Source organism: Lycorma delicatula, chromosome 1 (genome assembly GCF_047948215.1).
Source record: "Lycorma delicatula isolate Av1 chromosome 1, ASM4794821v1, whole genome shotgun sequence".
In the NCBI taxonomy this organism is placed as follows: Eukaryota; Metazoa; Arthropoda; class Insecta; order Hemiptera; family Fulgoridae; genus Lycorma; species Lycorma delicatula.
The window spans coordinates 178,254,295-178,279,317 of NC_134455.1; the positions used below are offsets into that span (position 1 = coordinate 178,254,295).

Below are 25,023 nucleotides of genomic sequence, written 5' to 3' on the forward strand. Positions count from 1 at the left end.
AGGTCTCATTACAAATTTTTACAATATTTAAATTTATAAGGGCATGATTCAAGTAGACAGCCTGAATTTTGCTTTATTAAAACATACTGCTTTATATAAAAATATGTCCAAAAATATTTGGTTTAGAGTTATGGGTAGTGAAAAATTTTACCTGGATTTAAGTTCTCCTGGTGAAATGAGGTCATACTGAAATTTTTAAGGTATTGTATAAGGGGTAAAAAATATATGGTTTCTTAAGTTTTTGACCTGAAAAATCAAATAAAACAGGTCCTAGAACTATATATCCCATATAGCTTTCATGATACCCAATATAAAATAGAAGAATTCAGTGACAAATTTTTTCTAAATACAATAACTTGAACAAAAAAAGAAAAAACTTATTTCCTTACATTTTTTTATCACCAAGCTAATGAGATGATCATATTCCTCAATGAGGGCATCACCATTGAGAATGCTGCCCAACATGTGCTACCTTTATTTTATCCATCTCCACAAGCAGTAATCTAAATGGGTAAGGTCTAGTGATCTAGGTCTAGGGCCAATTTACAGGCCCTCTACGTCCAAATTCATTTACCAGGAAATATTTTTCATCTAAGAATTGTCTTACTTCATTCGTGACATGTGTTTGTGACCCAACAAGTTGATTGTTAAAGATTTCAGAATTTCTTCCCGTGACATCTTGTTCTAGTAGGAAAGGGCCTATTGGTTGTAAATCAAGCCACACCACATGTTCACTGAAAGTCACTGCTGAAAATTTGTTTCAACTACAGCATATGGGTTTACTTCAAACCACCCATGTATGAGTTTTTTTATGCAATTGTGGGTATAAATAAATAGCTTCATCCAAAACTAATATGGATGGAAATAAGTGGTAATTATTGCTAATCCACTGAAAAAACTGTAGTCGTCTGGCACAGTCACCAAGCTGGAGGTTTTGAACTTTCTGAACATGGTAGGGATGCAGTTTGTGAGCATGTAATGTTCTCCATATTGAACTTTGTGAAATGTTGAGTTGTGTAGAAATTCTTCACTGTTAATTGTAGAATTAAGTTGTACCACCTGAAGAATGTTTTCCCTTCCATTACCATGTACCAGTTCAGATTTGAAACTATGTAAAGTGTACAATTTCCATGAAGTTTATTAAAAATTCTACAAAATAATTTATTGTTTGGAACTACTCATCCAGTACACCTATCAGTCATTCTTCCACTGCAGTTGAACCACTTCCATTGCAAAAGCCACACATAAAAATTACAGCATATTCTGCACGAGTGAAGAGATGTGGCATTTTTCAAAACTAAGAATTCACAAAGGAATTCCAGTTTTTTTTTTAATTCAGGTCTAATTTGAAAAATGTAGATATAGTTTAGAGTATAAAAAACACTACACTAAAAAATAAAAAATTATTTTGCCAAAAACAACTAAACTGCCTAATGTTTATTTAATATCAACATGCAACCACAACTTTATGTTTTAAGTTTTTTTTTTGTTTTTTCTGGATGAAAAATGCTTTGGCCTTATCATTGCCTGGACACAACATATTTTTTGTAATGAATAGATATCACATTTTACATCTTAATTAGAATAATAAAATTTCCAACTACTATATGGCAATTAGCATGAAGAGCTGATATACACTAAATTAAATACATGGGTGTAAATAGACAACCCTAAGAAATAACAACACCCAACCTAAAATGTCCTTATTTTTGCCCAGGATTTCTTGAATATTTCTAGACAATTTATATTTCAGATGCAAGGCTGCATAACATATGCAATCCACAAGGATGTGGTGCACAGTCAAGTGGATGTCATATCATATGCATAATATGGAGTGTTTTCTCCTGACATCAAAAACTTGTGAGTAGCTTACATTTGTTTTAACTGCAATTGGCAGAGGACCACTTCCTCTTGGCAAACTTTTCTGTATGAGAAGTCCCATAGTAACACACTATCTTTGATATGTTTTAAGATGGATATCATGAAAACTATGGGAAATATGGTTCTGGAACTTGTTTTATTCGATTTTCAGGTCAAAAAACATATGAAATCATCAAGTTTACAAAATACCTTAAAATTTTCAGTAACCTAATTTCACCAGGGCAACTGATATCCAGACATAACTCAATAACAAAGCATTTTTGAAGACAGATATGTTTGTATAACATTTTTCCTTATTTCAAGCTCTAGAATCAGCAAGAAGGCAAGAAATAGGAACCAGTGAGAATATTCAAATAAATTAGCAAGCATAACCGATAATCTTCTAGAACAGTGGTTCTCAAACTTCTTTTTTACTTACCACTAATGTGAATTGTAGATCAGTAACGTACTACTGAACTATTAAAAATGTAATGTTAGTACAATAGTAAGAATTATACCTCAGAATGGTAAAGCAATAAAAAAATAACCATCTTTTTGAAAATATCTATTTTACAAAAAAAATCACGCTTACAATTTTTTAAATAATTTTTTACAAAAAAAAAACTAACATTTATTTACTTTACAAAAAAATGTTACATTATAAATTTAGTTACGATACTGACTACAATGAAAAAAATTCAGTGAGAAAGATGGTTGCTGCATGCTTGAAATAAGTGAAGAGTTCAGTTGAACTTAATTTTAAGTGCTAATATGGGTAAGGTTCAGTTTATTACAACTATTATTTTTACTGTTACCACAGCAGAAAATCTAATTTCACAATGATATGTGGTAAAAAATTACAATACTATTTTGTGTAATGATAGATATTCATTTTTAATCTTTAATCAAAATTCACATAATTCTAATTTAGTAAACTCCACTTTCAGACCTCCACCGTGAGATAGTTCTATCCAAGATTTTGTTTTAGTTACTTGGGTTTCAGGAATGATATCCATAATGAAAGGATTTCATATTCACAGGAATTCAGAATAGGCTTGAAAATATTCTTGTAAAGTTTCAGCGAGCGTAAGGCAATGGTGTTTTATATTACTGATGAGATTATCCTTCAATTCAATTCTGTAATCATAAAATTTACTAAATCTGAAAAGATTTAATTTAAAACACTATTATTCATAATTTGATATTTTTTGATAAATGTATTTTTTATTGTCTACTGAAAATCGATTTGTTATTTCATCTGGTAAACTTAAATTTAAATCATTGAGATGCTTGAAAATATCTGATAAATAGGCTAGTGTTTGATCCACAGCCCATTTGTGTCAACTGATCACACAGTTCAAAATCAGTCACATAGGTAAAAGTCAGTATCCATTAAGAACATCTATACCTCTGTATGTAGCTCAAATAACCTGCTAAACATTTTTTTTTTTTAGAAAGCCATCTCGCTGCTGTGTAAACAGGAACTGAATATGGTTAATGCCCAAATCAGGACACACTCAAAAATAAACGAGTTTAAAGCCTGAAATTTAATAAAACTGACTATCTTGAAGTCCTCAGGGAGAACATATTTAAATTGTTCTGGCAACAGTTTTACTGCGTATGCTGCAATGAGTGAGGGTACAATTTCTGAACAGATTTTATTTTGATGGCAACATCTTCATATTTTCTCGTCATAGCTCGAGCACAATTCAGAAAAGAAGCGAACACACTGTTTGCATTCCGAACAATTTCTATAAAGAAGTTTTGAATATTTTATCAGCAGTAGTTCATGTTGAAAGCTCATTAAAAAATAAATAACCTCTTTAATTGTACTTTGGAATACAGACTGCATGTAAAAAAAAATTGAGCATAGTTTTTTCATCTGTGTTCTTATAGAGTTTATGGCAAAAAAAAACAAAAAAAAAACACTATTTTTGACTTGAGTTACTTATATTCTCTTAACGTTTAATGCCAAGCTTTCTGTTCTGTGGTGCACAGTATCACATCTAGCAGTTTAGCTGACAAGTCACATCACCACATTTTTTGTATTTCTTTATACTCACTGCGAATTCTGATTCTGAAGATCTTGATTCAGGGGTTTTAACTGAAAATGTTTTGTCTATTGTTGCACTATAAGCCACTTATCCATGTTGATTAATGCTTTATTTCACCTAAACTAAATCAATTGGTTTAAGCAAAGAATGTAGATAAGTATGTATATAAGAAAAAATGTCTTTTTTGAGATACGTAGCCAATATTAGCACTTCAATTTTATCAAATGAAAAATAACAGGATAACAAGATTTTTAAACCAGATTACCACCAAATATGTAAAACACTGGAAGCAACTGTATCCTTCCATCTGTATGATAACAATGACCAACTAACTTGCTTCAGTGCTAGAGGAAAGTATAGCAATCCTTTTACAGTGGTTGTTGTTTGTTTGTCCATCTGTGACACAGTGCATGCATGAGATGGACCAGTCACTGTTGTGTGTTCATTCTTGCTAGCCAAAATATATTGTTTTAATAATTTGTAATAATAATAATTTTAATATAAAATTTTGTATATTTTTCTACATTGTTGTGTCTGTTTTGCATAGCAGTTTGAGAACGCTGTTCTAAAAAACAATATAGAAGGGATAAGTAGCAAATCATTCTTTTCAGTTGTGAAATTTTCTTAATATAGAGAAAAACACTTGAAAAATAGGTTTGCCTGGACAAAGCAGTTCACAAATACTTATGATATTATCTGGGAGTACTGAAGGATGATGGAATGAAATATAGAAGAGATTAAGGAGAGTATGGACAAATGAACATTGATGTATTGACAAGAGAAAAGTGAACCAGTTATTAAATTACAATAGTTACAGGGTTTTTTTTTTTTAAATAACATTGTATTTTTGTCATAAACGTTTTCATTATTTATAACTAGCTGACCCAACAATGCTTCACCATGGCTAGATTTGAGAACATATATATATATATAAATATAATTAATCTATCTATGAACAGAAATGAAAATTTGAATAAAACCTTAAAAAACTGAATATTGCAGAACTTCACAAAATTTAACCTTTCCCATCTTACCTTTTTCCATTTTTTGCAAAAATATTTCTTTTCATGTAAATAATATATATTCTGAATATGAGCCAAATCAGACTATAAATACAATTTTCCTAAATATCTAACCTCAGAACCACCTAGCAGGTCCAAACTAATTCAGAAACCTTTGTGGGTGTGCGCACAACGCACCAAATTTTAATTGCAATTGGATGAATGGTATAGGAATGCATAAGGGACAAACAAACATTAATTTTTATATATATACTTACAGATATGGCAATACTTCACTAGTGCTAGATTTGAGTACACATATGAAGATTAAATGAACATAATTGAACGTTTGATAAAACACTAAAAAAAGTGAACATTATGGAATTCACAAAATTTGACCTGTTTCTTTATTTCCCTTTTCCTACGTATAAATCAGTCCAGTAGTTTTTTACTCCATAGCAAACACACATATGAACATTGCCTTTTATATATATATAGAAGAAAGTCTGTTTTGTAAATATCTCGACACCAACGCCATCTAATGGGTGTAGTTTTTGCAAAAATGTTTCTTTTCACATAACTAATACATATTCTGTCTGAATATGAGCCAAACTGGTCCATAAATAAATTTTTCTAAATATCTCAACCCTGGCACCACCTAGCTGCTCTATTTTTCGCATAAATATTTCTTTTCATGTAACTAACTAATATATATTCTGAATATAAGCCAAATCAAACCATAAATGAAATTTTTCCAAATATCTCAACCTCAGTGCCATCTAGCAGGTCCATTTTTAACACAGTTTCTTTCCATGTTAGAAACACATATTCTGAATATGAGCCAAATCAGACCATAAATACAATTTTTCAAAATATATCGACCTGTGCCAGCTAGTAGGTTCAAACTAATTGAGAAACCTTCACGGACATGCCCACAACTCACCAAAGTTTCATCACAATCTGATGAATGGTATAGAAATGCATACGGGACAAACAAACATTCATTTTATATATATAAAATTAAGTTTTTCTTAAGGGATAGACTGCTAAGGGAATTTTTTTTCAAATTTCATATTTCAAGTTTCTTAAGGAAACTGACTATTATTAACTTTAGTAATAAATGGTAACCAATTTATTTAGATCAATGTACAGAACAATAAACATGCACCGTCAAAATTTATAAAATAAGATGTAATTATTTTATCTGCATTTTTTAAGAGGGACACAACTGATATCTACAAATGAATCAAAGGAACTGAACCTCCCTCTCCTCAGGGAATCACACCAAAGAAGTACTACTTACAACATCCTCAGCAAAATTGTGTGGGGTTTTATATACCTGATGGAACACAAAATGGTGAAGCAGTGAATAATAAACAATAATAAGAAAAAAGGGTCAATGGTGAAAAAGAGTGAGCTACTATGAAAAACCATAACATAAAAACCCCAATTTTAAGTCTGCTACAAGTATCTTTCCTGAAAGCAAATACCCATCCTGCCAATATTTCAGAAGGAAACACATTTTTCCAAGAATGGGAACAGGCACACTACAAACTACTCATCATTCTAATGATCATATGACACCACTTAAAAATGCGGTGGTGCAACAGAATTACTTTTCCACAAGAAATAATACAGCTATAAAAAAAAGAAAGGTGCAGGGTTTCCTTAGGAACATTCTAGCTTATGTTTGGAATTATCCAACTAAACACTACACAATTTTCAACCAGACTCTCTTCCCTAGATACAGTAGGTTAAAGTATAAAATCATTTCATAACAAATTTTTCTGACCAACAGTACACACCCGAAAAATTATCTTTTCAAGTTAAATCCACAACGTTTTATTAATTGATTGGTTTTTAAATATAATGGTTATACTGATGTTGGGTTTTCGAATAAAGTTTTCCTCTTCCACAAACCTCAAGGAAGTTACCCATCATATTTTGACGTTAATATTGCCTCTTTAACCAGGTTTGAATCTGATGTGAATTCAAAAGGATTGTTGTATTTTGTGACTTTGTTTCTGCCATCTCAGTAATAACATTGCTTAAGGACCATCTACCATTAATCATGAAGAAATTAAATCTTCAATCCCCTCCATAACAAAAAAATGGAAAAATCAGTTATTCAGTTCATACATGAAATGAGATGGCAAAGATAGGAAAACAAGACTGCTTTGGTAGCAATTGCAAAATTATCATACTATTCCACCAAGCAGTATATATATATATATATATATATATATATATATATATATATATATATATATATATGATAGTCTTGATCATTCACAGATCATCAAGATCTTACAGAAGATCTTGTAAGGCAAGATCATACTTGCCTTACAGAATATTATTATAAAATTGATATCTATCCTTCTCTAAGTGGGTAATTTGGAGTAACAGGATAGTTATAGATATGAAACAGCTAAGAAATTGTTAAAAAGTTATAAAGATATATCTAATGAGCAGTTATACTGGAAGCCAAGAGACCAATCACTATGCATTACATTTTTATTCATTAAACAAATAAATTCTAGATTTTTACCTACATGAACAATAGCTGATGCAAGGTAACAATCTTCATATTAAGAAATAATTTAGTTGAAATTAACTGTTATATATTTACTCAAATTATAACATAACAAACATACTATCCACATCATAAACTATCTGGTTTAATTAAATGTAATAAAATTAAACACATAATACAATGGAAATCAAATTTACTCAGTTTCCAACTGATATGTGTATGTAAAGAATATGTATTTTTGATAGCTTTCACAATTAAACAGAACTAAAATTACACGCAAAAACCCGTGCAAAAAAAGAGTGAGAAGGAATACTGGATGTTATGTTTGTACCCCGTCCTAAACCTTCTAGATACTGTTTCTACCAAATGGTTTATGAACAGCTTTTCCTCGTAACCAAATCACAGACCCTCAAATACAGCACTTAATATATTCATTCAGTAGGGTCAATCACAGTACAATTAAATGTTTTTGAAGCAGAATTGTTACAAATAGTGAGAAAGAAGTATTACAAATAATGAAGAATTTATGTCATAATTCAAGATTGTTTTGTGTTAATTCTCATCAAATTAAGAAACTGACAAACCCAAAGTTAATTTAATTGAAAATATGCTTTCAAAAATTGGTATGCATGACAAAAACATTTCTAACTGTGGTATCATAGCTAATAGATTAAGTTAACTACTATGAAAGTGAAGATGAAACAATATTCAAAATATACTTTATGGGAAGATACCATTGTAGTCAATTGTATTTTACAAGTGTAGTCTTTTTTTTTTTGCTAAGTTTCTCTATATTTAGTTGTTAATTGGGAAAATGAAATGTCTGACCAAATTAACTAGCAATTTTGTGAACAGAGGATTTTGTTTTCTATTACATTTTATAACAACTTGAGGTCTACAAGCAAATTAAGTCATCAGGAAAGTTTCAAATTAGGTACAAAGGAGAATTATAACCTTGTTGTAAGAGATATTATCAAATAAGATTTAGAAAGTAAGAGTTAAAATGGAACCTCAAAACGATTTGTTGAAAATAATATGGTTGCATTATGTAAGAAAGAAATAACAAGGACAATTTAAAAGGCCGCTTGGTTTGACAGATATTGGATTAATATCAAAGATACTTCTATTCTATCTCCTATTTTATATTATTTTTTTTTACAGAAGGTTTCAAAAGAGAAAAATTATATTAAAAAAAATTATAAAATACTATATTAAGTATTTAAAAATATACTGAGAAAAAAATGACTAATATGTGAAGAATGATATAATGCATAGTCTCTATGACAGGAAATAAAAGACAAACAAGTTTTCAGTTTGCTGTTAATAGTGGCTAAGCAACAGAAACTTCTTCTCCATTCCTTAACAATGAAAGATATGTATGTTCACTCAATAACAAACTCATGTAGAACTCAGAAAATGAGTTTTGTAAATAAACAGGACAAATATTAAAAAAAAAGTAGAATTAAAATAGAACCTCAGTCAAAACAATCTGCTGAAAATAAAATGTACACTATGTAAGAAAGAAATAACAAAAAACATTAGATATATAAATTGTCTATGGGGAATTATTGCTTATTCAGTTTTTTACTATATAATATTACAGATACATTTATTTCAAATACACTCTTCATTCGCTTTCAAAATGCTACCCAGTTCTTAAAATTTGAATGTGGAGTGGGAACTAGTAGTATTATAGTTGTGTGGCGTTAGATAGTGCAAAGTGTACTTCTTAGTGTTATGTAGGTCTGTGCTTTTGGTTTTTGTGACAATAATCAATGGTGAGTAGTAGTAGAAAGTAACAAATATATGTTAAATTCTCCTTCAAACTTGGTAAGACAACCATAGAAATTCACCAGCATTTGATGAACATACTTTATGCCAAACAAACATATGATTGGTATTAAGTGTTTTAGAAATAGACAACAATCAGATGATGATAAGCATTTTGGTTGACCTTTTACTAAAAATACATCTAAACTGTAGCAAAAATGGTTGAAACTATCCTGAAAGAACAATCCACAGCATTCAAAGGCTGCTTAGCATTTAGCAGCAAGTCCATAAGAACTTGCTAAAACTTTACCTCCAATATCCCTATTGTAATAAATTACCAGTTTTATGGCTATAACTCTGAAACAAAAGCAAGAGCTGCTTGATCAACTGCTTTTTTGAGTCTGATGGCATTACACACAAAAATATTTCTACAACTAGATTAAATGTTAATGAACAATTAAACTGAAATTCCGAGAACATCTGATACAAGCAACCTTACAAGTGGTGCAACAAATCTTGGCTTCTGCAACACAACAATGTATACACCCATACATTATTTGTACATAAATTCTTGGTGTCAAATAACACGGCAATAACCCACAACCTCTCTACTCACTAGACTTAACCCCACATGAGGTTCTTCCAAAGACAAAATTGAAGCTTACCTGATATATCAAGAATGGGAGGAGATCAAGCCTAAATTAATGAACACCACAGAACGATGACTTCCAAAAGTGTTTACGATCTTAGAAAAACCATTGGGTTTTTAATATCCATACAAAAGGAGATCACTTTAAAAGGCCAATAATATCTAAGTTAATTTGTTTATGTTTTTATAACATAATTTTAGGAACTCTGGACAATACCTTTCATTTCAAGCTTATATTCTTTATTTTTTTTTTTTTTTGTTATACATCAGTTTCTTTAACACAAGATTCTGTTGAACATTAATAAAAGACAACAAATAGTAAGTTCGTTATTTTATGTTAGAAAATGTTCCACTACACAAACACAGTAATAAACAATTTACTGCAATGCATCATAGCAGCTGAAATTAGCTAATATTAACAAAATATAACATTTACTTTTTTTGAAAATTTTTATTTTTTCTTGTTCATGATTAAATGCTTAATGCTTCACCAGGAGAATAAAATGAATTAATTAAAATCTTTTAAAAGAATGACATTCTTTCTTTAATTACAAAATTAAACAAAACTACCAGATGTGAAGTCAGCAATATGTTCTATATGATTAATGTTTATATGTATGTATATACACACACACACACACCCATAATATATATATATAATGGGTTTTAGTATAGCCACAACAAAAACAATATACATGAATAAAAAAAAATTTAACAGTACTTTTCAGATACTGACTAGTGAATGTGAGAGTCCAGGTGGTGGACCTGGGGCAGGGGCAGGTGGCTGTGGAGGCGGAGGCGCTCCAGCAACAGAGTGGGGCACCTCATGAGGTGTAGTCGAATGTGCCTGCTGGACAGGAAGGGCTCCAGTTGTGCCTCCAACATTACCTGCGGCAGCAGCAGCATAGTAACCTCCATTCATACCTTCAGCGGCCCCGACCTGCTAAAACAAATTTAAAATTCTCTAATACAATCAAAAGTACATTATTCATGGCATATGTCATTCACAAAAAACTGCAATAACACATTTTGAATAACCAACACCATATGCAAAATGTAAACTAAATTAAATATAATATTGACACTATAAAAATCTGTCTTGCCTTATACAATATATACACAAAATAAAAATAACGAATTGCATTCCTGTCTCAATTTTTTACTATCAGGTTGTGTCAATAATTATGAACTGTACACTAATATAAGTTATGCACTAATAAAATATACAATAAAAAAATAACAAAAAGCACTTAAGCTGTGAACAAATTCACGATTTCAAATGTGCAGTACCATGCAACATAATCAATATCACAAAAAGCTGCAGGCAACTAAGAACAAACTGCATAATCAAAATTTTTAAAATATAGATTGATGAATCCTAAATTAACAATATTTTTGTACAAGTGTAACCAAATCCTTAGTTTATAAAGTACTAAAATGAAATTTAATCCTTTAAACAAACTAAGCTGTTCCTTCTATTAGATATTTGTTCTTTTCTAAGCTTACAGATTTAACATTGCATTAACTTAAGTCTTATTATGGGCACGTGAGCGCGCGCACACACAATTTAACTTGAGAAACAATTTATTAAAAAACTAATTAAAATTAGGCGTGAATGTAATTGCTCTTAATTTTTGTAATTTAAAAGAGAATCTTAATTATTATACAATGTTTAAATGTCCTTACATTTGAGAACAAGAAATGTTATCTTGTTATTTACTAATAGGTCATTCTAGTTTCATAATGCTCCTTTGCCGTGTTACTTGGTAAAATCTTTTCCCAAAACTGATAATTCATTGTCAAAATGACAATCCCTAAAAATTTAAACCTGATATTGTCTATGTACAGGTTAATAATTACAGATTGATCAATATAAATTAAAATAATTTTTTACTTATAATATCTCTATGGAACTTATTTAATTACCCAAAACACAAAAAAATATTCATTGACAATACTTTCAGACTACAACAGTAATGAGTGCAATGCTAACAGGAAACAATACTATTTTCATAATAGAGAATTAAAGTGAATTCCTGAGTCGACAATTATTAAAATTTTCAACAAAATTATCTAATTTTAATTTGATTTAAAATTTGTGGTTCTTGTATTATACAAGACATCCTGATAACTTGTTCACTCACACTAACACTGACCATACTAATAATAAGACAGCAATGTTCTTCAGATCATACAAATTCTCTACATATTAATTACCGATCATACCTTGATAAACCAAAACACGATAAAGAACTCAGTTTCTCAACATGTTTTTTGACATCTACAAGCACTGAATGTTTATAGATGACTACAACATCCATGATACCAATGGATGCCACATGTCACACATCTATGACACAATATTCTAGTTCTTGTCACACCACACCTGCCAGGTTTGTCAAAAGTATTCACTGTTTTATTTCTTTTTTACATCAGCAATAAATAACCTTATATTTTATAGAACTCTAAAAATTTACGTCTTTTCACGATATGGTATAACCCTGGTTACAATATATTATGGTGTAAATCTAACACTTAATTTTTTGTCAGCTTAAAAAAAAGTCAGTGTTACATCTAGTGATCTTTATAGCTAGAGCATTTGATGATTTTCACCAGTCAGGCCATTATCAAATGCACGTCTTATCTAGCTACAACAGTTGAACACATTGTTCTGAGGACTAGTGATCAACTATTGCTCTTGAAAATTATCCTCTACAATGTCATAATTCACATTTTTGATTCTCTGTCTCTAACTGTGGTCGACTTACAAAGATGACAATGAATTAATTGAAAGTCTGTAAGATCTTTGTTTTCTCTGTTCAGTGAACAACTGATTCATTTTCATTAGTACAGACAACCACTTTTTCTTGAGACTGTTTACAATGCACACTAAAAAAGTCTACAAAATGGTGGTTGTTAAAGTTTACATGAAACACATTTTGTGTAAAAATTATGGACTTAGCCGCCTAACATCTCCTAACCTGCAGCAGCCATCTTTCATGTAACTAAACCATCTTGCCCTAACAGCAGGAATGTCTACAGCAATTGTCAGTGAATCAAACTAAGCTTCAAAGAAATCCTGTTCTAGTTTTATTGAGCTGTTCAGTAGTTTATTTACCATAAATTTTTAATAACCTTGAACTTATTTTATGAAATGTCCTGTATTTTTCCCAATCAGTAATTGTTTATAATCAATTATGGAAACAAAACTTGTATTTCTATCTAGACTACAAGAAGTGCTGTACATATTTTGTACTTTCAAACACTCCATTATACGGCAGAATGCTCATAGAAATTAAACCACAATAATGGTTTTGCTTTATAATATAAATAGAGGAAAAAATATATTTACTGTATTTATATATAAAACATATTTTTTCCCTACGCTCATATGTTAAATACAGCTGAATATAATAATATATAATTATAAAGTAACCAAAGATCATTCCTGAAACTGGTACACATCAATTTTCAGAAATAACAAGCATGTTACAAAAGGCTAACTAGGGAAACAATGACTTCCTAAAGATTGCACAGACAACCCTTTAAAATTAAACTATTCTCTAAAATTTACTACACACATGACTTATTCTACTAATAATTTGATTACTTTTGTCTACATTAATAATTTATATCTTTTCTTACCATATTGAAAAAACTGGATATGTATATAAGTAGAATGACTTTAAATTGAAATAACAGTTATTACTAATTACATTTTTTTTAGGTAAATTGCTAAGCATTAATTATAATATGAAAACCTTTCTTCTGAACATGGTTGACCAAAATTAAACCTGTGTTTGGTATATCGGAATCACACATTGTCAACATTTTATTAATATGACATACTTGATGAAATCTTTAATTACAGTCGTAATTTAAATTTATTTAAATGCTTTACTTTTATATTTTAATTCTACAGAACTTATACTACACACATTTCTAGTTCTTTGTAGCTCCATTTCTGCAGAAACTTTAAATAATTCCCAGCTAATATAAAACATTGTGAAAACAAAAATCAGTATAATATAATTAATTGATAACTTTGATGAATGCTTTGAAATTTTTTTGGGGTAGTATTTAGATGTTAGCATCAAAAGTTTCAAGTATATTTTTACTTTTCCTGGGATTCTTTAAATTTCTACGAGCACTTAGAAATATTTTCACCAATTAATTGGTGGCCCAGTATTTATTTTATGATGAAATAATCCATTACTATAAAAATGACAATTTTTATACAAAAAAAAAAAATAACTTACAAAAGAATAGATATGATGCAAACATTTATTCTACACAAGACAAGACTTTCTGTGTTCAATTATAAATAACGATACATTACTGTGACTAACTTTGAATGCCTGAGCTATCTGTAAACCGAGGAAGTCACAGGATTGGTGACAGGTGTAACAGGATAAAAATATATTAATTCTGCAATGATTAGCCCTGTATTGATGAACAGAGTCTACTACTAAACTGTAATTAGGTGTACAAATCATTTTAACAATATTTTATAACATGGAATTTGATAATCATTTTAAAAAAAGTTTATTTATAAAAATCTAATACCTTAAGAAAGTAAATCTGGTCTGAAATATTTTCCCCACCATTTATTTTATACTTCTATTCAGTATGGCAAGCTGTTAAGAATACACACTACTGGAAAACATTAAAACATACTTTTTATCATTCACTCATTTTAACATCAAAATATTCACAATTCAAAAAACTTCTATTCTATGAGTTTTTAAAATGAATAATGATAATAATAATATTCATAAAAAACAGTAGATTTTAAAACTTTGTTCATTTGATTTTAATTGTTCTGGAGTCTTTATAAAAAAAAATAATACTTTTTTTTCTGTGTATAAAATAATACAATCATTCTATAATTACACCATGCTAGTTGCCTAGTACATAATGACAACAACAGTTATATAAAAAACATACAGTAAATAATTTTATAATAAAGATTTATCTCTGTTAATAAAAAAAAACTTTACCCTACCAATAAGCAAACTGGTTATAAAGTATATAAAGTTTCAAAATACAAGAAATTTCTGTAATTGTCTGACACTTAAAATTTTTATCATTAATAAACTGTTTATTCAATTTACTCATAATATATACTTTCAAGAGCATGAGTTGATGAAATTTATATAAACAAGACAATCAGATATAAAATGAATAATGCTTTGTATACGAATGAAAATAAAAATGAATGCATTCAATGTAAATCACTAAGATGCTAATTTAATATATAAAAACAAATACTTAGAAAGTAGGATTGTTATGGTCTCATGGACAACAAACAACCTATCACTTTACAATACATATCTCTTCCAGTTCAGTAAACTCAATCTGGCATACCATATGTTACAAAATAGAAGCAGATCATTATAAAGTATCATTCATATCTAATTCAGCCAAATTTCTTTTCCATGTAATGAACACAGACACAAAAAAAAAAAAATAGATTTACTACAGGATTTTATCAAATAAAAATTTTCATTCTTTAAAGTAAGTTTGGTCTCAGGAACAACAGTTAACTACCCTGATCTTAGATACTATTCCTAATAGAGAAGTAACAGTTCCTCTGAGGGCAGACTATCCCCTCCCTGCTGTTTTTTATTTATAATTCCATTTTCCCTGGAAGCAAGACACTCTGAAAGCTAACTTGGAACTGCATCAACCATCATACATAACTAGACAACATTCAGGTTATGAACTCAGGGACTTCAATGTCAACCATTAAAACTAGGCTCTTATTCATCTATAATAACTCATCAAAGATAAGTTAATTCAAGATGGAAGTCTCACCTTTACAAGATTTAGTTTATTTTTATAAGAAGCATAAGAAAAAAATAATTTTTAGAATCTGAAAATATGTATTCATATACATATTTTATATAGCATACAGATTTCTCAAGAAAAAATTCTATATTGCCTTTGCTAAGCATTAATAGTATCAAATACTTATCTAATAACTATTTGTTAAATAAAGTTAAACATGACAATTCTTGGTAATTACAATTTCTTAATTAACAGAGAACGTTACAATTTAACCAAAATTTTAACTAAATTGTAATTAATTGTATTGTATACAGTAGACCCCTGCTTTAACAACTAAACTGGTTTTGAAGAGAGATCATAAATAAAGTCATTGGCATCATAATTAAAATTGTTTTGTAAGTCTTGGAAACAATGATTACATTTTAGTAACGTTTTATTTGGATTTAAATGGTTGGATTCCATATAATTTTCTATATCGAATATAAACATGATTATGATGTTTTTTCACGCCCTTAAGATCAGGTATACTTTTTCTTCTCTGGTTATTCATTTCTGCATTGGTGAATATTTCCAATAAGAGGCCTGTTTCACAGACATTCAGCAATGTGCTGAATTCTACATTACTTAACTTCAATTAACATGTTAAGATAGCATTCAGCGACTGAAAGAACTGAACTATTACCTTCACTCAATATTTTAATGTTGTACAATCTGACTCATCTTATAAATTCAATAAACCAACAGTTGGTGGCATACAATGCTTCTTCAGTTTTACCTCTCTGTTGCTTTAATGTTTGAAACACTGAAGATATGATGCTTTTGGAGAAATAGTATAGTTAAAACATCTAAGCCAATCGCATTTGGCAGTTAATTCAATATTTAAAAATATTTTCTACTTCTAGAACGAGAGTTTTTTAAAATTATTATTCTGGTGTCAGTTTTTATTTCTTTCAAATATCTGTACTTGTTTCTTATTCTTAATATTCCATACAAGTTCAATGTAGTAATTTACATTTTAAGGCTAGCTCACGTACTTTCATAAGCAGTCCTTTAGTTTCAATGTCTTTTTTCTTTATTTTTTATTTATTTAACAAATTGCCTTCTTGGACGTTTTAAGAGCTTGTCAATTTCTTTTTCCATCATTATATCTTTAAAAAATTATGAGATTACAAAGATAAATTAATTATCCTATTAATTGCAATAATCAACTTTATAAAAGACAATTTGCAATGACAATGAAATGTAAATCAATGTAAAATAATAACTGCACACAACACAAAATAAATCTGTAACTAATGGAGAAATCGAGTATGTAAAAAAAAACAGATTCACTATAAGTAGATCAGGCAACATAAGAATATAAGTTTATAAACATTTCAGTAAAAGTGCACTAGTTTTATAAAAATGATGCATGGAGGATAAAAAGAGTGAAGGTGAAAGGATAAAAGCAGTTATTGGATAGCAAGAGCCTTCAATCAGAAAGAAGGGATAAGTTTTGCTATTCAATTACTATGCCAAGGACACATCAGTATAGGAGCAACTATTACCTTAATTTAACAATCAACAATTGCTTATTTTTAGTTAATTAAGGAAGTCATTATAAGTTTGTGGTTATACAAGCAATTTTACATTGAATAGCAATAAACTGGGAATCTACTGTATACGATTACATAAACACAAAGTGAAAATATGAAAAGATCAATGATTTATATTTCACTTTCATTAATTACAAAAAAAGACAAAGTAAATAAAAAGTAAAACTGATATTAAACTTTACAGTAAAAATAATTATAATTATTAGTTCACCCCGAACAATTTATGCTTATTATGAATGTATTACCTTAAAAGCCATTATTGATTCTGAAGGGGATAAATATCCACCTTCATGTATTTCTCGTTTTAGGCAGTTTTCCAATTTAGGTCCAATAACCTTAAACCACACAGAAGACAATAACGAAATAAATAAAAATTAAAACAAAATTTTATTCATAAAACATAGATATATATGCTAAAAAGAAATTTGTCTAATTCATAGAAATAATTTTAATTCATAAAAAAAATAAATAAATAAAAAGAAAAGAAACTAAACTGAATTTACAATCACTTAGGCGTACATTTTTTTCTTTTAAGCATACAAATGGCCCTGCCATATTGGATTTTTTGCTTCAGTTTGAATGAAAAAGGCCAATCAGCAAGCACCATGCTATTAATATATATGAATCTGTACATTTTCCCAGGCTACAAATCCCTATAAAATATTAAAATTTCTATTAAAAAAATGTAACAAAGCAATATGAATGCAGAAAAGATGCTATTATAACCCAATTTATAATTAAAGTTATACATACAATACTGTATTGATACTCTATATGAATTTAAAAAAACTATATCAGAATAATGTGATTTTTCTTTTAAATCAGTATATGTATATGCAGTGTATCCTGAAAAACAAGTAAACATTTTTAGTATAAACGATCTAAATATTCAAGATATCAATAAAATAAACACATTTAAAGAAAGGGATGATGAGTATTTAGCTTACTAAATGAAAGTGTATTAAAAAAATAATAGATAGCAGCTAGGTAAATATATTAAATGTTAAAGCCCATTAAAATAAATTAAATCTCACAAAATTTGAAACATTCACCTTCTTTGTTATTTATTACTAACAATGTAATACGGAAGATGTGGAAAAATTTGTTTGCAAATGACTTGATGTGGGAGGAGGGACAGAATAAAAGCAGAATAATTAAGGTCTATAAAATAATGAGAAACGAAAAGTAGGTAATGAAGATTAACATGGAGAAAGGTAAGATGATTGCTCTGTCTAGATTTGGATAATGGATGTGTTAAGTGATGAGGTACTTTAAATATTTCAAAAATATAAAAGGAAAAATATGAAGAATTTGGAACAAGAATCAAAATGAAACCAAGAGTTTTTATTTTTATTGTAGTTTAAGATAATCTCTTTTATAAAAGCGTATTAAAACATACTACCTTTAAATTTTTATAGAGCAGAGCCACTGATGATGGTGGGGATGAAAGGATACAAGCTATGAAAATGAATATGTATACGATAAGGAAAACAAAATGAGACAGATTAAAAAATTAAGGAATGTTAAAAAAAGTACTGGTATGGATGAATCAAGAAAAAATTGAAAACACTTAAGTGAGAGTCTAGGTAGCTGAACAGAATGGGACATAAGAAAAAAGTGTACAATGGGATAATATAAAAAAAGGATAAAATGATAACCTACAATACATATACATCACCTGACCCATGCATTTGTTGTTACATTGAAGAAATTTAGATCTGACTCTACGAAGGTTTCTAGCCAGTAATAAATATGAACAGCTAGTAAGAAAATATTAGAATGACTGATATGTACATTTTTTCTTTGTTTAGGTTCAAATATAATTAATTTTATTTCCCAAGAAAAAATATCATGTAGATATTTTATGGAAAAAAAATCACAAAAATGAAACATTAAAATAAGACTGGTATTCTCTTTCACCTCTTAACATAAGCATTTCAGCAACAGATTCAAAGATTAAAATTACATCAAATTTTCCTGAACAAAAAGATAAGAGGTAGGGTTAAATTTTAAGGAATTTGACAAAATCTATGTAATATCATAGGCATAGAAACCCAACAAATCACTAAAACATAATAGTTTTTTCCTCCTCTATTTGACTTTATAGTACAACCTACAACTTCTAATAACTGACTATTCCATACCCATAAAAAGTCATTCACCTGGCTGCATGTATTTTACACTGACACGAGTGGTACAAACATTTCTAATAGCAATGTGATAAATGAAAAATTTATGTTTAGAAAAATTACGGTATAAATACAACTTTAAACAATTCAATGATACAAAATATTCTTTTACGGTTTACAAAATTGTTTCATTTGAAATTAAGTATTTGAAGTGATTACTGAAAGATTCATTATTAGAAGAGCAGTTCAATCTGAAAATAAATATGAGTTAGAGATAATGAATGTATCAAACATCACAGTAGGAAGGAGTTAAAGAACCGATGGAAGCAGTTTTGCTGAAATTTACTAGTGTTTCCATCAAGGATAAAATTTAATCCTCCCGCTGATAAATTGAAAAAATGATTATTAACCTTACATTCACAGTATTTATAATTATTTAATGATTTCCTTAAGTAATAAAAAAATCTGAGAATGATTTGTGAAATAAGCAAAATGTTATAAAATTTAAAAAAAACTACTTCCACCCTGAACTCAAGAAAAACGGCGCCTCATAGAAAGAAACATGCATACAAGCCAGTGGGTTGTACATTCATTCTGTAAAAATTAGTCAAATTTTAATTAACACATATAACAGTCCATTATCAATCTGTACATGGATTGACAATGAAGTAGTAGTAGCTAGTTTTATGAAGACAGCGGTAGTAAAACATTACTAACACATATGCACTACCTCATTAAAGCATGAACATACTTCATAATTCCAACAGTTGGATTAGAATTGGTCAGTACAGAGATCAATTTGTATGAAGCAATCTAATAACTTTGCAGTTGATTTTTCAGGTTTCAGTTTTTTTTTAAGATAATCTTGTGACCAACAAAAATAAAATATTAATACTTTGGAGAAAAAAATATATTAATAATGCAAAAAAATCTTTGGCATGAATTTTAAATTTACACCAGAAAAAAATGTCTACTCTCATATAAATAGGACCTGATTCAATTCAGACAAATTACACAAAACACTGATTCCAGCACACAGGTAGCACAAATATATTTTCATCTATGGAGGCAAAGTTATACATTGATTTTAAAATACAAAATTTTATTTTTTTTGGCAGTAAAGAAGCAACCTACCATAAAACAATTAATAAAATTCAACACACCTGAAAACCCAAATTTGCAATATCTAAAAGTTATTACATGTTTTGAAAACTATGAAAAATCTATTTTCTACTAATCGATGAAAGAAAAAGGGTAAAATAAGCCAGTTATAAATAAGGTTAGCATAGCCATGGGAGGCAAATATTAACTGCTATCATAAAGAGCTGAGTAAAGAATGAATGAATTAGGTAAAAATCTACCCTCACAGTATTGGTAAAAGATTGTAATTCATTAACAATTTTAACATGCCGCACAACTGTATAAAAAATTTACTTTGTTGAAAATAGCGAAGGTAGAATTTTTGTACTTAAAAATTTTGCACCGAATAAATTGAAAAAAAAAAAAATATATAAATAATTGTACATTTTTTTTTGTCATTATTGGTTGCATACAACACCTGTTCATATTATTAATTTACACTAAAGTTTTAGACTGCAAGCAGTATGGCACTGAGCTCAATTGCTGCCATATGAATCACAATAGAAATATTGGTTCATTTTATTTTTACAAGCAATTTTAAATAATTTCTCATGATTATAAAAAAAATTTGTAACTTTTAGTGGACTTACTGATACAGATTATTATACTTAATGAAGTCAAGTACCTCATAAAAACTGGTTTAGAGCAGGTGAAAATACTAGCCATTTCTACATTTTTAAAGTATTATTAGCTAGCAGATCACACCAAATTGATATTAAATTTGAATTTACTAATTAGTAAATGAACACATGCGCAACTGTTTAAAAATGACAATCATGCTTAAGGAATGTACACTGAAAACCTCTCTCCAAACAATGTTCATAATAAGAATTTTCTTGCTCACAATGAGAAATATTTGTTTTTTAAGTCGTACTTAATAAATTTACTCAAGGACAGTCAAAACTTTATTGATGAACAGTGATCCAGTCATTCTATTCAGACTATAACAAAGCCACACCGTGGTGGGTGGAAATGATAGGTGAGGAATGGTAAATGACATAAGTGACCTCAGTAGGGTGCTCCCATAGATTAGTGTACATCCCAATCCACATAGGGGAAGACACAACCACCTTGTGACAATTCCGGTCACCCCCCCCCCCCACCGTTCCTAGCTCTGATGGGCTTTAACGGAGGTCGTCTTTTGACCCTCTAACTGATTACATATCACAGTCATTAGCCAGACCTCAGTTAGGATGTCAGCAATGTAAATGCTTCGGTACACATTTACATCAGTGAACTTTAAGTCAGCCTTTGCCTTCACTATAGGCTTCTTTTGAACATTGTTGGTCTCTGAACTAGCTAACAGAGTTCGCAGAAGCACGAACCCCAAACCTAGTCCAATACTTTAACAAGCTAAGAGCAACTGTAAATGTCTCGTAAACGAGATATAAGAGTCTATCAGATTCTTCATCTGCCACCTTAAAGCTCTGATAGTACTGAGTGGCCTTCACCTATTTCGTACAATAGTAATAACTCACTTGACCAGCATATTTTTCACGGAAGATGCCAATGTTGGAGTACAGTGCGTGCAAGGCTGAAACAGCAGGCAAAAACGTTTTTTTCAGCAGATATTGAAGGAACTTGTTAATATAAAGTAAGTTTATTGATGTCAATGAAAAATGTTAAAAAATAGTATTTTTCACTGTGTATTTTTTCTAATAGACCTGTTTATTTAATTTTCCTTTTGTGTGTATAAACCATAACACACATTTTGTTTAAAATTTATAACTATTCAACTTCCTCTATAATTTATTAAATATTAATTTCTTAAACCACTAAGACCAAAATAAGTGCTTAGATTATTATTCACATTGTCAGAATAATTTTTAAAAAATACAAATTTTGAATTATTTCAGTGATAAATCGTTTTAAATTAAAACTATATCAAACCCTTACCTTAGAACACTTAACCGTTAATTAAAATAAGCCTACTATTATTATACTCTCACTAGTTTATTATACAGATCATCATAATAAAACTTTATTGTTTATTGGTTTATATTTGCTTTGAAAAATTTATAATGTAAGCAATCAATTTCTGAATTACTTTCATACTATCTTCTATTCTGATTGTTTTTTTATGTTATACTATTTAGATGTTCAGCTGTGTTTGAAATTTTGTTTTTTGTTTTTGGTGTATGCCCTGTAAAGTTCTAAAATTATATTTTTTAAAAGACCTGTTTATTTTCTCTAAACATATCATATTACAACTATCACACTTTATCCAATAACAAACGTACTCTGCAACTTATACGCTAACAAAAAATTAATAAAAATGAGATTCCTATCAGACCAGTGATAAGTTTTAGAACACAGTTTTAACACTGCTGCAAGGCTAATAGAAAGAGTCCTCAAAATTAAAAAAAAATAAATAAATATGCTGTAATAAAAGGTTAATAATTCATAAGTGAACATACAAAATGGTCATGCAACATTAAAAATGTTTTTAAATATTTGAGTAAATGAAACCACAGACTTGATAAGAAAAAAATTTATTACAATGAAAACAATAAATGTTAACATAATAATTACTAATAAAGAAATTTAGTGGACAAAATTCTTTTATGTATGAAATGTAATAAAAAAAAATGAGAATTTTAATATTCATGAAAAACTACTTAGTGATTATTCTATGATGAAATTATCCTCTTCAAAGTAATCCCCCAAAAATGAGAGGATTATTCCAGCACTTCTTCCAATTCTCAAAAAAAATATGCAGAAAGCATTTTTTGGTATATTCTCACTTTCATTTTTTCTTCTTTATTTCATCTATCATCCTTTTATCTATCTTTTTGGCAGTCTTTTAATCATAAGAATGAAATTGAGAAATTATCAAAAATTACTAAACCTAATTAATAAAAAATACAAAACAACTGGTGTAGAAAAAATAATTAAATGAATCTAGCAATGTGTTATGTACACATAAATCTTTCACTTGACAGAATTTATTTATTATAAAGATGAAAATAAACTACTAATCTTTTAATACTGGCTGACTTATTTTAAAGAGCAATTCAGACCACCATCTTTGACTGTAGTTAGGTATAGCTGCTTCAATTTTTTGTAAGGATTTCACAGAAATTAAAAAAAAAATGTATACTGCCCATTTTGTGTAACAACAAAAGTTCTATCTATGCAATTTATTTTAATGTAATTATAAAATTAAATACAAACTGAAGATGTGGTATCCTGTGAAGACTGATTCTTAGTATATATTAAGTTCAACTTAACTGTTTACTCAGTTTTGGTGGTTTATATTTCTTTTAATATTAAATTTATTAGAACAATGTAGTCTGTATGTTGAATTATTTGAATTTAAAAAAAAAATTATATGTATACTTTATATATACATTTTTTTTATATATAGATAATACAATTAGTTTTAATTTTTATTAGTTATGAACATCAGACAAGGTCTTCTAAATTCTAGCAAGGCAAATTTTAAGGACACTAACGTGCTCTACCAAAAAATATTAATTTTTCCATCAGAAAATTTAAAAGGAAATGAGTACAACTTCAATAAAACCTTGGCTGTTAACTTAAGTTTTTTACCAAATAAAAAAATCAAAAGAATTGCCAGGCTGCAACTTTGTGAATTATCTTGTACTCTTTGAACAGTGCAATCATAAATTGAACACATTGTTCTTACTAATTTGCTTTCTTTTTAACATCCTACAATTTTGTTACATTTTATTATTATTATTCTAAAACATTTTTAAAAATACACATTTGTTATTTGCAACATAAGTAGAACCAAATTATTCATAAAATGTCCCCCCCCAAAAAAATAATCTTAGTCATTGAAACATTAAATGTTACAAATCTAGAAAAAAAGAACCTGTAAGAATTGTAAGTGTTATTCCATTTTTCATCCATCTTCCTTAGAGTATAATTTCATAATGTCAAAACTACTGTTTTACTACAATTAACAAGTTTTATCGGCCATTTAGGGGAAAAAAGTGATTAATTTATTTCTATCTTTAGCAATATAGCAGCCATGAATAAAAAAGTTGTCATATCAGCTTTCAATACAGATAAATAATTTGTTTTTGTGCTGAAAAATATGTTTTTCACACATCACATGTGTATTTCAGTAATTACACGATTTCAATTAACAACCATCAGTTACAAAAAAAGTACACTTACTGGTTCAAAATTGTTAAACTGTGGTAACTTTATAACAGGAATATCTTCCGAGTCCTCAGTTTTAATGAAAATCATTCTTTACTTTAAAACTCATTTTGATTCTGTGGATCCTTGAAATATAGTATGCCATATTTTATTCTTTTTTGCCTCAGGGTTCACCGTTAGGTATTGCTTCTCAGTGGATGAAATGAAATGAAAATCTTGTAGTCTGTGAAAATGCCATGTCTGGCCAGGATTTGAATCTGTGACTTAGAGATGAAAGGCTGTGATGCTACCACTTGTGCCATGGAGGCCAGCATGCCATATTATTATTACAGAAATATACTGTTCATTGAAAAAAACAAATTTGCTATCTT

The 25,023-nt window shown here is 28.9% G+C and overlaps 1 protein-coding gene across 10 annotated transcripts in view; it reads right to left on the reverse strand.

Moving 5' to 3' along the window:
* The window catches only part of CtBP (C-terminal binding protein), a 284,561-nt gene that overhangs the window by 18,374 nt on the left and 241,164 nt on the right, over nucleotides 1-25,023 (reverse strand). For 6 of the 10 annotated variants that reach the window (XM_075367884.1, XM_075367866.1, XM_075367872.1 and 3 more), the window contains 2 exons: nucleotides 17,498-17,587; nucleotides 10,604-10,810 (listed from right to left, as the gene is read on the reverse strand). In XM_075367884.1, coding sequence (XP_075223999.1) covers nucleotides 10,604-10,810; nucleotides 17,498-17,587 — 297 coding nt within the window. Of the gene's footprint in view, nucleotides 1-2,555; nucleotides 2,998-10,603; nucleotides 10,811-17,497; nucleotides 17,588-25,023 lie in introns of those variants that run through there. The other 4 variants (XM_075367883.1, XM_075367881.1, XM_075367885.1 and 1 more) reach the window with 4 other exon arrangements.